This window comes from Protobothrops mucrosquamatus, unplaced genomic scaffold (genome assembly GCF_001527695.2).
Source record: "Protobothrops mucrosquamatus isolate PMUCROS unplaced genomic scaffold, P.Mucros_1.0 scaffold863, whole genome shotgun sequence".
Taxonomy (NCBI): Eukaryota; Metazoa; Chordata; class Lepidosauria; order Squamata; family Viperidae; genus Protobothrops; species Protobothrops mucrosquamatus.
Genome location: NW_015387118.1, coordinates 296,136 through 310,096, shown reverse-complemented (window position 1 = coordinate 310,096; position 13,961 = coordinate 296,136). Strand labels below are relative to the sequence as shown.

The 13,961-nt window shown below is 42.7% G+C and overlaps 1 protein-coding gene across 1 annotated transcript in view; it reads right to left on the bottom strand.

Annotated features, from left to right (window-relative positions):
- Window positions 1-3,280, bottom strand: part of LOC107290268 (TGF-beta receptor type-2) — a 60,321-nt gene extending 57,041 nt beyond the window's left edge. Inside the window, exon 1 of the mRNA XM_015819133.1 lies at window positions 3,099-3,280. Within this exon, the coding sequence (XP_015674619.1) occupies window positions 3,099-3,204 (106 nt within the window). The 5' untranslated portion in view covers window positions 3,205-3,280. The remainder of the gene's footprint in view (window positions 1-3,098) is intronic.
- Window positions 3,281-13,961: the final 10,681 nt, after the last annotated feature.

Genomic DNA, 13,961 nt, shown 5'->3' with positions numbered 1-13,961 from the left:
ACGCTCCCACAGAGCGGGCCTCCTCAGGGTGCCGTCGGCCAAACAGTGTCGGCTGGCGACCCCCAGGGGGAGGGCCTTCTCTGTGGGAGCCCCCACCCTGTGGAACAAACTCCCCCCAGAGATCCGGATTATTCCGGATCTCCCCTCCTTCCGCCGTGCCCTCAAGACATGGCTTTTCCATCAAGCGGGATTGGCCTAGAGGGGGATTTTATAGGGATTTTAAAGGGATTTTATAATTTTTCTAATACAGGTTATTTAATATATATTTTAATTTGGCTTTTAGATATTTATTGTATAGCTCTGTTTTTACTTACCTGTAAGCCGCCCTGAGTCCCTCGGGAGAAGGGCGGGGTATAAATTAAAGTAATAAATAAATAAATAAATAAACATTTAAGGGCAACACTTATGGGATGTGATATAATGGGCAGTAGGAATAACCTTGAGGAACAGGAAGATGAGCTGCAATCAAGATAACAATCAGATAAAAAAATATTTGAGTCCAAGGCAGAAATGTAATTTGAGAAAGCATCTCAGACTTGACCCTCTCTAGTTCTCACAAAGGGAAAGACAGAGAGGGGGGAAGCATACTTGGACGTCTGTTTCGTCCTCATTTAGCCACCAATTAATTACAGTTTCTGTAAACCCAAAGTGCTGAGTGCTCTATTTGGAAGACAATAAAGTTAAATAACGGCATATGATTCAGAAAGTTGTGTTGTGTATTGGGCGCACCGGTGGTGGTGCCCTAGTTTACCTGGATTTATTTTTACTTTATGCAAACAGAGCCGTTGAGTTTAATTTGATTTACATTTTATATTCAAGATAGTTGGAGTGCATGAAGATGCTTATGACCAGCATTTAGCAATACTTAGTATCTCACTGAAACACAAGGGAAAGATTTGAACTATTCTCCTCTTTTACCTTCAATCTCTGCAAGTAGATGTGCATAGGATCAGATTGTGGAAGGTCCTGCTTGACAACCTGTTCCTATGCACAACTCTATGCTGTAGGTGTGCAGGTAAGCGGCCGGGCTTGTAATCTTAATTTGGTTTATCAATTTCTAACTGCCGATACCCATGAATTATATTGGACCTTCATCTAATTCTTAAAAGACCTCTAAGTAGGGGTGGTGCAGCACTTCTTGGGGAAAGTTGCACAAAATCCTATAAAATACAACTCTTCCTTTCTGTCTGTTTTCTATTTTCTGGATTTCCAATTTAGCATCAACCAGAGACGTTCTCATATAGCAGCCTTCCCAACTGGTGTCCTCATGTGGACTTAATTCCTTTAACTCCACAGCCATATGAATATGACAGGAGCTGCAGCTCCACACATCCATAATCAGATTTATGGAAGGCTGTTTTAGTGGAAATAAATAAATAAATAAATAAATAAATAAATAAATAAATAAATAAATAAATAAATAAATAAACCCTCTATCTCCACCTTCTAGTTTCCATGTCTACTATGTTAAAAGATGTCTATGTGTGCATATCTATGTGTCTGGAGGAGGATAAAGCAGAAAAACACCATTGTAAAAATGGTTAATCTATTTAAGTAAGAGTCATAGCTTAGTTGCATGCAGGAAGTTCATCCTCTGTTTTTTTTTTCCAAATTAAAAATATCTCAAAAGTATCTTTAAAATATCTCAGGGAGTGCCTCTTCCTGAAGCCTTGCAGATCTACTGCAAGTTGTAATGATTACTACTGGATAAGATGGGTTAGGCCTATACGGAGAACTCTGTATAACTTTATGAGTATAGGTTCCTACATGCAGTGGTTCATCACCAATCTAATTATCCAGTTCAGCAATCAAGGAGAAACATAAGAAACTGTGCCACAAAGCTCCAGCTTGTGTAGGACTTTGGATGGTAGGAATGCTGCCCAAACAGTATTGTAAATTATGCTAATATAGTTGGACTCTAAAAGATCGCCAAACAAGAACTATCTGTAGATAACAGAATAACAGAGTCAGAAGGGATCTTGGAGGTCTGCTCAGGCAGGAGACCTATACCATTCCAGACAAGTGATTGTCCAGTCTCTTCTTTAAAGCCTCCAGTGATGGAGCACCCACAACTTCTGAAGGCAAGCCGTTCCACTGGTTAATTGTTCTCACTGTTAGGAAGTTTCTCCTTAGTTCTGCACACGATCCAATTAAAGTTTCTTGTCTGAGCTCCAGACAAGAAGTTTTCTTCAACCTTATTCGTCGTGTCCCTTATCGTTTGAAACGGGGATCCTGAGACTTACGTGTCCTAACCGTACGGATTATGAATTCTTCAGAAATGACCTTCACGAGTACACTGAGGAGTCTTACTACTTGTTAGACCAAAATCACCTTTACGGGTGTGTCAGTTAGATTGACAAATTCTATATAAATACGTATTTGCAGGTGTTACATACATACCATAACATCTGAGAAGTCTGTATACTTTTTTTTTTACTTGCATATGGCATCTCTGGGTGAGTGCCTTCATGTTATAAACCAAGGAGGTAGCCTTTGTAGTATGGTAGGACTTTCTTTCAAAGTCTGGCATGAGAATTGTAACAGACCATTATAGACACATAAACAGAATGTGTGCAACAAGGAATTATTTGCTTATGAGCTGGCTGTGCTGAGCTTTAAATAGTAAAATGCTGTTGCCCAAACGTGCCTTTCACTTCTCAACTGTGTTAGTTTACTTAAGCTTAATTAGTTCTCTGCCTAGATCTGTGAAAGGGCATGGGAAAAAGAGGGTGATGAAGAGGGCTATCTCAGCATTCAAATATGCTGAACTCGCAACCATTCAACCAATCGTCTCAGCTGGATTCAGTCTGGTTAAATGTATCAACAATTTTGAACTGCAGTTTCTAAAAAGTTCTCAGGCATAACCTTAATACTGGACCCAGACCTGGCTGTGGCAATGACAGTCTTGCCTTTAAGAACCCGAAGAACTGAAGTGAATTACCAAACGCTCGCTGAAAAGAGGCACAGACTGGATTTTCAAGTCAGCTTTATTCTAAATTCCCCAACATCTCTGCCGTCTCCTCCAGCTAATCACCCACAGAGGAGAATGGAGCGAAGAGAAGGAAAAATAAACAGTGAAAGTTTAGTTCTTTACTTACGGAGCTGAAGCAGCAGCAGCAGAAGCTGAGGAAGCCTCCTCCAGTAACCCATTTTCTGGATCTTGCCAGTAATCAAATCCCAGTTTTGCAGTGCTACTCGGTTCATCCTCTGCCAGCCAACCTATCCAGGGCTTGTGGGGCTCCTCGCTAAAAGGGAAGGGGAGGCAGACCCAGCTGTTTCAAATCCAGCTGTGTGAGTGTGTGGGGTCCGCCCAGGAACTGAAGTTCCTGAGCCGACGAATGCTGGCTCTTTCTGAATACACACAAATATAGCAGAAGGAGGAGGAGGAAGGGGGAAGGAAAAGTTGGCACAGACAGCAAAGCTTGATATAAGGATGACAACGCTGAGCCGCTTCAGGAACAGGAAAGGGGGGAAAAAAAAAACTTGCCATCCAAAGCTGTGCACGGAGCACCTCATGCCTGTCTCTAATTTTAGCTGGCCTGTGAGATTAAATGTACAAATCTTTTCTTTGGAAGAAAAAGGATGAAATCATAAATCAAGGCATATCACGCCAGCTCTTTTCCCATCAGACCTCTTTCCATTAGGAAGTAATGTGGAACAGATCTAGAAATTGGGAAAACCTCTATGCATTTATCACTGTGTCTGCTTTGTAGCCATCACTGAACTTCCATTCTGCTCTTCCTTGCAGTCACTGCCAAATGCACCTTTTTTTTAGAACAAAGGAAAAAGAAGCAGTAAAGCTATCAACAAGAGAAAATACGTTCCCCCCCAAAAAAAACCCCTGATGAAACATTTGTATAACATAACATTGCACAAATACAATGATGTTACACAATCCCACAAACAGCCTGTTTGTCTTTCAATGAAGGGAAAGACTCCTAGAGCCACTATTTTCCAGCTCCAACTTTTTACTTTCAGAATAATAGAGTTGAAAGGGACCTTGGAGGTCTTCTAGTCCAACCCCTTGCTCAAGCAGGAAACCCTATACCATTTCGGACAAATGGTTGTCCAATCTCTTCTTCAAAACCTCCAGTATTGGAGCATCCACAACCTCTGGAGGAAAGCTGTTCCACTGATTGATTGTTCTGTCAGGAAATTTCTCCTTAGTTCTAGGTCCATGGTGGCGAACCTATGGCACGGGTGCCAGAGGCGGCATTCAGAGCCCTCTCTGTGGGCACGTGCGCCGTCGCCCCAGTCCTAGACTTTCAGCTGGGTTTTATAAAACCTTTTTGCTTTAGGCCTACGCCACTGTGTGCAAAAAAAAAAAAAAGGTTCAATCAATCAATTTCAATTTCTTGTGGGCAAAAAACAGATCTCTCAAAGTTGGAATTTTTAGTCCCACCCAGTCTGCTGTTACCACCACAGCCATGCCCACCCAATGGGCCACGCCCACCCAATGGGCCACGCCCACCCGGCACCCGATGATACATAAGTAGGTTTTGGGTTGCAGTTTGGGCACTCGGTCTCTAAAAGGTTCTCCATCACTGGTCTAGGTTGTTTCTCTCCTTGGTTCAAAATAAGGACCAGTGTGACCTCTTTTTCTCTGCAAGCAAGCATGATGGGGTCACCTGGCTTAGGCCCTTACTCCATGGCTACTCTGCCAGATTGCTAACAGATGGCTAAAGGAAAAGAGCACATCTGATCTAGGAGTGCAGGCCACAGGACAAAACAGTATGCCCCTCACTATTTCATGGACTTGTTAAGAGTGGCACTTTGTGGATGAACTCTTTGTGGTAGTTAGGAGTGTCTTTCAAGCCTAATTCTGCCCACAGGGTTTTCTAATCCAGCTAGAAGCTGATAGAACCAGCCACTTTCCAGAAATCCTCTCCTTTTCTTAGAGCCCTCATTCTAGTCTGTTTCTTCCTCCATCTTCAGGGTCTCCAGAGAAAAGAGAAATGAAGCTGGTGGAAAATAACTTTTTCTGACTTTCAGAGGGTTGAAAAGACTTTTTGTTGGCATCAGTAGAGGCCTCCCTGCTGTGTTTGTTGGAAGCCGATAAAGATGCGCGCTAAGGGTATAGCAACATGACTGAAGCAAAGTAGATCTGGCTTAGGTCAATGTCTAAGAGAGGTCACACCTATCCTTATTTGTCCTCTTTTATTTTGTGTGGCATTCCATGTATGATGAAAGATACACACGTCATAAAAACATACATGAAAAGCTTTGCATTTTTTGCAAAGTGAAACAAAATAATGATTAGACATATTTGTAAGGAACTCAGCCAAGTTTTAGGAAGATGGATATCAAAGAAGAGTTAGTTTGGTCTGCCTTTTTTGTGAGGGCATTTCCATGGCATGCATGCTGCCAACCATAGTTTAGCCATGAACCTACTGGATGACTCTTTCCCCTCAATAACCCAGTCGCAACCTAGGTCTTTGTACTTTATTTGGGGTTATTGTTTCCATTCAAAACCCACAGAAGAAACCTATGAGGAAAACAAACATCCAGCAAATGGTTCTTCTGACCAAAAGCAATCATTGTGTGACATTTGCAGCTAGAAAACAAAGCCGCAGATGTGTGTTTGGTTTGCAGCTCTGCTGCTCATGTAGAGGAAGCATCAGGCAAGCAAATCATGACTGGAAATGTGTGAACATATCCAGAGAGAGATAAACACACACTGACAGGGCTCCCTGGGGAACATTTCTGTGCGAAAAGTCTGCACTGTAGGGAGCTTCCAACTTCTAGGGGAAAGCTGAGAAAGTGAAGACAATGGCTGAGAAAGCAAAGCCTTGATGACTCCAGCTTTCATTTACACAATGGAGCTCATTGCACAGTTTCAGTGATAAATCATAATGAACTTTTGGGAGGCAGAAGACAAATTACACTGGCTTATCCACGTTGACTCATTCATACTTTGAATGTGAGTATATGCTCTTGCACAAGATATGGGAGGAAAAAACCCTCAAGACCTAGAAATTGGATTTCACTATTTTTCATTCCATTTCATTCTGAAGTACTAATTACTAGGAGTGGAAGAACTGAATTGGACTATGTCCAATTTAAGAAAGGAGTCAAAGTTTCTCTTATTTATTTTTTATTTATTATTACATTTTTATGCCCACTATAAGGTGACTCTGTGAGGCTTTCAAGTTATTCTACTACAGGCAATTGTGTCTCATGAGTCAGTGGGTGGGGTTTTTTGGTTTTTTGTTTTTGTTTTTTTTTTGCCCTTGGGCATGAAATTGCCATTGCTTTAATTCTATAGAAATTAAGCAATGGCACAGGGAAGGAAAATGCTTACTTTTGGAACCTGAGCAGAACGCCAGATTCGCTTAATTGCCTTATTTGTGACTTATGGCATCTTCCAATCATCCCACCACTGCTGTGCCAAAGCTACAATTGCTTTATGCCACTTTAGCCTTTAGCGCTATTAAAGATGGTGCTAGGATGACGCTTTCAGTCCCTAGTGGAGAAATGGCAAAGCTTTTGTGTGATGATGTAAACTCATATTGTGCCCAATCACTCAGTTGATGAGCCATTTAAGCAGGTGTTGAAAAACCTAAATTGTTTTTCAGTTGAATGAAGGCAAATATACATGTCCCAGGATAATGTTGTAGGATCTAATCTGGGTCGGTCACTAGGATCAGAGGTTTAGTCTTCCAAGTTTTAGGATTCATGCTGGAACTCATCCTCAAGGACCTTCTCTCTACTGGAATGTGTCACTCTCTCCAGCATGAGTCCGAAAGCTTGGAAGACCAAACCTTTGGTCCCAATGAGCTATCCATATTGGATCCTGTTTTTCAGTTCTTTCTTAGAATACCCTGAAAACCAGAGTGAAAATCTCTGTGCATCTGCCTGTTTCTTAGTATAGCTTCACCCCAATGTTTTATGACATCAGCACATTTGATTCCCAAATCTTTTCCTTTGGAGTCCCTGATGATGTTTTTTCCAATTGTCACCCAGCTGAACTATTTCCTAATTCCCTCCCATCCAGAACCCCTTACCTGGCTTATCATGGCCAGCTCAATCTAGAAAATATTAGGATATTTTTATTCAAATGTGCAGCATATTATTTTACCTCCTTTTACCTCAATTCTGAAGATAATCTCAGAAATCCTTTCTGTTTCCACTCCTCTGAATAATATACTGTCATCCACACACAGGTCCAACCATACTCACTACAGCCTTAGAGTAAGGCAGACATGTCAAACTCGCGACGTCATGTGATATCGCGTGACGTATCGGAGCTTTTTTGCCATTGCCGGCAATGGGGTGGGTGCGGCTCCGGTATGATGAAACCGGCCTGCGGGCCGGCAGTTTGACACCCCTGGAGTAAGGGATTTAAGCAAATCCTTGAAGACTTCATTTCTTACACACCTCCATTCTGTATGCCCATTGTTTATCTCAGTCCTGATTTTTAACCAGACATCATCTCATGAAAGGATTTTTCCCACTTATTTCATCCCTCAAATTTTATTCCAGTAAAACCAAATATTATTCAAGTGACACTTTCACAAAGTAGTGGTTAAAGTCAAATACCATACTACCCTATGGTTTAACATTATTTTTGTTAATTAGATTTGGCTTATACAAGATACTAAGCCAGAAGTCATCCTTTTATAAGCTACTGCAATATGTTACGCCAAAAGCAAGCTGACATGGGACAGGATGTGAACCTAATCTTGCCTGTTTGATCACCTCTTCCTGCATTTACCTTTTTTTTGCTAAATTAGGAGGCATCTTGAATACTTTGAATAAAAAAAACCTGACGTGCCACTGAATCCAGCATCATGACCCACTTTTCCTCCTCTCCTCAAGGAAGCAGGAGACATAATCAGAAGACACAGGAACAATGAGGAAGTCAAAAAGTAAGTCTCCCTCCAAATGGCTCAGGGTAGACATTATGCCAATCATGTCTGCTTAATCAAAATGTAGGATCCAAGGCTCAGAGTGAGCTTTCAAACACCTTGACCTGTTTTTTGTTTAGAATCACAATTTTCAGCTGAGGTCTGCTCACTACTGCATCATATGTAAGTGGAACAACTGCAGCAGTGATGGTTTATCTCTCGAACTCCTCTGCCAAACCAAGTGAATCTTCCCCTAAAGCTTTGGATTTTTGTTGCCCCCCCTCCTTTGAGCCTTCCCATGTTTATACAAATTTTTATTCATGCAATCCATGTGGATATCTGGCTTTTTTCAAAAGTCTGTCAGTTTTTCCACATTGGTGTTTATGGGCCAATTTCCCCTCCCATTTATTTTTCAGAGAGAGAGAGAGAGAGAGAGAGAGAGAGAGAGAGAGAGAGAGAGAGAGAGAGAGAGAGCAGCACATTTTCTTCTGGCTTTAGAACTGGCAGGATCGGGGTACTTTCTTTTCTATGAAAACTTTCCAAGTTCTCTCTCTCTCTCTCTTTTAAAAAAATGTGTTTGTGTTTCTCTGTCTGGGTGCTTGGCTCAATGTTTGGTTCCCCTCCTGCTGCCTTTGTGGCCTCTGCAATTTCTCTGATCACATGGGGAAGCATCTTTGATGTTCTCTTTCTCAGTCCTCTTATTTCCACAAAGTCTTGGCTCCTTTTGAAAATGCTTTTGTGGATAGAAGGGCCACCAAAGTTTATTTATTTTTAATCACTGACCAGTAGGATTATTCATACCATATCGCTTTTACATCATAAGCCTTCAATATATTAGCCGTCATTACCATTATGACAATAAATTAACAATGTGTCCAAGACTCACAGCACACCAGAATACAAGAACGATTGTTCAAAAAAGATTGTGCATTTTTATGTGCATCTTATGTGTGTGGAAACCAGAAGAATTTATCAATCCAGTTGATAAACATATAGATTGGTCAGCAAAATGAAATTTATTGTATCCTTATTTAAGCTCTCTTTAAATAGATACAGTAGGTAGGTAAGTATTAATTGTTACCAACTATTAACTGTTGATAGAAGGCTATTACTGGACAACTACCAGAACTTCCTTGGGAGATTTAGAAGCCATTTCGGCAATCCCATTCAAAGGATCACAGCTGGTTAGGAGATTCAGAAATTCAAAAAGGGTTACAGGAGAATAAGGTTGTTCATCATAGATTTTTAAACTGTTGGCCAGAGATGTCATCTGGGATCATGCCAGAGATGTCGCCCTTATTGACCAGTTTAGAGAGGGCTTGCATGAGGATCTCTGAGATGAACTGATGAGGCAAGCAACCCCAGCCACCTTGGATGAGTTGTATCAGTGTTGCATTGTAGAGGAATTGAAGCTGAACTGGGGTGTCAGGGGGAGAGGTGACATGGGTCTTTCTTTCCTCTTGCTGTTGCGCCCCCAAATTCATAAATGGTGGAGCCAGTGAAGATTGCAGCTGTCAAGATATTTGGACGAGAGTCAAGGATGATGAGATCTGGCTCTCTGTTTTATTGTGGAGCCTCCGGGGCCCATTGTCAGAGAGCGCCTGACAAGAAAACCAGCGGCATATATTAGAACAGGGCTTTTCAACCAGTGGTACGGGTACCACCTGTGGTACATTGGCACCTGGCAGGTGGTACGCGACCATCCTAGAAAAGTGGTAGCGGGGGAGGGGAATGAGAGCGCCGCTGGGCGGGCAGGCAGGTGTCTTGCCCGACTGTGCCTTGGGGGGCACTTTTTTCAGTGCCATTGCAACTCCGAACAGTCACTAAGCGAACTGTTGTAAGTCGAGGACTACCTGTACTTTATCACTTTTTTCCTTTTTTTTTGTCATCAAGTTTTTGACACCTTGCTAGGCTATTGGTGGTACTCGGATATTGCCATATCCTAAAAGTGGTACAAGGGGTGAAAAAGGTTGAAAAGCCCTGTATTAGAGCATCAGAACAACTTGCCAGCAAACACCTGCCTTCATCCACAGTGCAAACCAGGGAAATTCCATCGGTCCCTCATGAGAACTCACAAGAGGGCTCATCCATCAGATAAGGAGAGCTCAGGAAGAGACAGTTTCCTCTTTTGTTTTGAAAAAAAGATACATGCTGATGATAATAATAGGCTACCATGATTATAACTATTTTACCTCCAGGATCTTTCTCTTATGCACTTAACTGCTGTCAAAAGCACAGGAGGGCCAGATTCTTTGGGTGCCTTTGCATGTAGAAGTGCACTAAAAAAAGGAGCAGGGCATCAGTTGCAGCTGCCATCTTGGCTTGTTTGCTTTGTCCTAAAGATGCCTCTGGGACACAGTACTTTTAAACTTAATTGTCAATATTTTTCTCAAAATAGTTTCTCCTCCTGAACATTTTAGGACTTAGGAAAAAAAACACATGTGTATTTTTGCTTTTTCTCATGTATACTTTTTTCCCCTCACAACTCTTATTTAAAATAAATGCCATTCTAATTTGTGAGTGCTTTAAGTGTATCTGGCGCATCTGTAGTCTGTTCTTTAGTGTTTATACAAATTTCTTCAAAAATTATTTTAATGGTTTACTTTCACCGGTTCTTTCTTGATAAGTTGGAAATTCCCAACTTATTACAATAATTAATATCTTTGTAGACCAGGCCCATCTTGCTTAGGCGCATAATTGAAAAAGACTTTGAACATGACTGATTTTACAAACCAAAAGTCATTTTAATGGATGATTGCCCATTATTGCTCGAAATCTTATTTCAATTATGGTCTCTGGGATGTTTGGTGTGTGTGTGTATGTATATTGCAACAGGTCTCTTTATTTGTATTTTAAAAGATGAACATTTTGGAATTTTCTGAATCCACACCAGTGATATTATTGAAATAATTCCATGAATTCTAAATACATCTCATTATTATTACAGCTGGGCCCTCAAGATGAACTGACTGGTGCTCCAATTTCTCTTCTTAAGGACATTCTTTAGCTTTCTTACCTATCACTATGTCAGCATACCTGTTGTTGAGGTTGCTCCATTTTCTTTTTAGCAATTACCTTCGGACTAAATAGTAAAGATGAATATATTCCCTTGTTCCCTAAGCTATGCTTCAAATATTTGCATGGTTGATTTCTCGACTTAAAAATATTGTCAGAGAGCGCCTGGCAAGAAACCCAATTGTAGGCATTGGAGCATCAGAGCAATGTGCCAGCAAACACCAGCCTTCACCCTTCAAAATGGGCCCGTTCTAAACCTGCATTTAACAATAAAGAAAACTGCTTAAAAATCCGGAAATACTGCCGGTTAGGAAAAATAACTGGAAGTTTCTGTTATCTAAGTTTATAATTCAACTGCATGTTGTTTGTACTGGAGCAATTCAAGAAATGTTCAGCTAACAGCTTATGGAAAAGCGTTTAGAGACTTGAAGAAAAAAAACATGGCTTTTTGTATATATGAAATACTGCTGCAGGAGGAACAAAAAAAAAAGAAGAAAAGCTGGATATACTTCCATCTTCGTTTTTGTTATCACTTCTCTAATCCGGTTGTACTGTTATTTTCGGGGTTTTAAAACGATTTTATTATATGATGGAGGTTTTTTTTTTATTTTAATGTTGTAAGGCTTCTGAGGCCCGGAAAGCGAATCCAAGCGCTTCGCTTCCTATTCTGTGAAAACGGGGGGGAAACTTTCTTGATAGGGAGTAGCCGGACTGATTGCGCTGAGTAAGCAGAAGCCGCATTTGCCTTTCCTCCAGGAAGCCAGCCTCCTCTCGGTCTAGAGCAGGGGTAGGCAACCTTGGCTCTTTTATGACTCGTGGACTTCAACTCCCAGAATTCCTGAGCCAGCTGTGCTGGCTCAGGAATTCTGGGAGTTGAAGTCCACGAGTCATAAAAGAGCCAAGGTTGCTTACCCCTGCTCTAGAGGATTAGACGCTTCCCGGTAAAACGGGAGGGGTAGCCGCGCCTATGGAGCAATCTTGCCCGGCCCCAACGCCAGTTCTGTCCCTCTTTTTGTTTTCCTATCTGCCCATTTATCTGAAACTAAATCCCTTCAGGGAGGAGTCGCGGGATAAGAGCGAAAGCTCCAAGCGAATCACGCAAAAGGCGCGAGGCGACTTTTAGCCAGAAAAGGGATTCCCCGCTCGAGAAACGAAGCTGGGAGAGAGGGAGAGGCGTCCCGCGTCTCTTCCTCACAATTCCTCCCCCGGGCTCCGCCCCGCCTTAAAGAGCTCTGGCGCATGCGCGGAAGCAGCCTCCGAGCTCTCCTCCTCCTCCTCCTTCTTCTTCCCAGCTCGCTATGGAGCATCTCCGGGCGGAGAGCCCTGGCGGCGGGAGCAGCAGCAGCACCAGCACTACCAGCAGCAGCAGCAGCGGCGGGGGTGGCGGCGGCGGCAGCAAGGAAGGCGACGAGCCCGAATCCCCTCCTGGTCCTCTGCCAAGCCAGGCTCACCAGAAGGCGGTGGCGGCAGCGGTGACCACAGCTGCAATAGCAGCGGCGGCGGCGGCCCCCGGACCGCCAGCTTGTTCGGTAAAGGAAGCTCCGCCACACCCGGGCACCAGGGCACCGGTTAGGCCGCGGCTGATTGACGGGCCAGTCCCGCCTCCCCAGCCGAAAGAAACGCGGCGGGAGCTTGGGTTGCGGGCGCGCTTGTAACCGGAGCCTGGTAGGAAGAAGGCGAGGAGGAGTCGTGAGAATGGAGCTGGGGGGCGGGCGTTGGGCTGAGCGCTAAGCCCGGAGGGTTCGTGTGGACGAGGAAAGTGAAGGGAGAGTAGGAGCCCATCACCTGGCTTGGTGGCCGAGATTGCCCAAGAGGAGAAGGGCGGGGCTCTGGTGTCTCCACCGCTTGCCGTACAACACAGCGGGAAGCAGGTGCTGGGCATGCGGGGAAAAGGCGCTCCTGTTTAAAAGTCTGCCTCTTTCCCCGCCTCTCTCTCTTTCCCCCTTGTTGTAATTTGCTCCAAAACTCCTTTTTTTTCCGGGTAGGGAAAGGGGCCCTGACTCGCTTTGCAGGGACAGGGACAGACCAGGAAGAAGGCTGAAAACTTTCAGAGTTGGATATGCTCCAGATGTGTTGGGTTAGAGTTTACAAACCACATTGTGGCTCCTAAACTGTGATGTGTGGTTTAGCCCACTGCTAAACCAGTTGCAATCTGCTTTTTAAACTTGGCTTAGTATGTTTTTGCAATTTAGCCATTCTGTGGCTGAAAGGCACCATGTTTATCAGCACACCTGTTGTGCATTTAACGTGGTCCCCTCTTCCCAAGGTTTTATGGGATGTTATTCCATTTTTGAGTGCAAATGTTAAGTATTAGATCAGAGAATAAAATCTTGCCATTGCCGTAGCTTGTGTCACTGAAGTTTCAAGTTATAAGTTAAGTGTTATTAATTGATACTCTTCTGATTCTTAATAACATAAGCTAACTTTTGCACTAGTTGGTATAAATGTTGCTGTATTTAACTGTGGCTGGATGTATCTTCCTCTTTAAGGATTTTAGGCAGGAAGTGTGTCTTCAGTGTACATATGGATTCTATATGGATTGTATCATGGGTAACGTAGGATTCTTGTAGGCTGTTCAAATTTCATCTGCCTTCAGATTCCCATTGTTAGAATCCCAATTTTGAATGCTTTATTTTGTGTTGAATGCCAGAGTCAGTATCTTGCTGATTTAATGCCAGCCAGGTTAATGCACAACCTGCCTAAACTAGGGAAGAGGGCAGACATTTGATTTTAGTTGCTTAAACATACGCACTGAATGCTTCGCTACAAGGGATAAAAAGCAAGGAAGGACTTACTACCATGCAACTCCATATAATTTGGTATAAATGGCTGATTAGAAATATGAAGGCCCAGTAAATCAGGAGAGAAGATGCTTCATTACTATAGGTGAAATTAGTGTGTAGTATAAGATACTCATTTGGTATTTAAGATTATTCCCCCCCCCAAAAAAAAAGATTAAACAAAAGAGCTGCATGTATGCCTCTATCATATTCTCAGTAATGTAAGATTGTCCTTTGTAAATTCAAGAGGAGGAATTAGTGGCAGACTGTTTAGCCAGGGTGATTGCCTATGGAGTTCATTTTTCCCAGGAAATCTGTG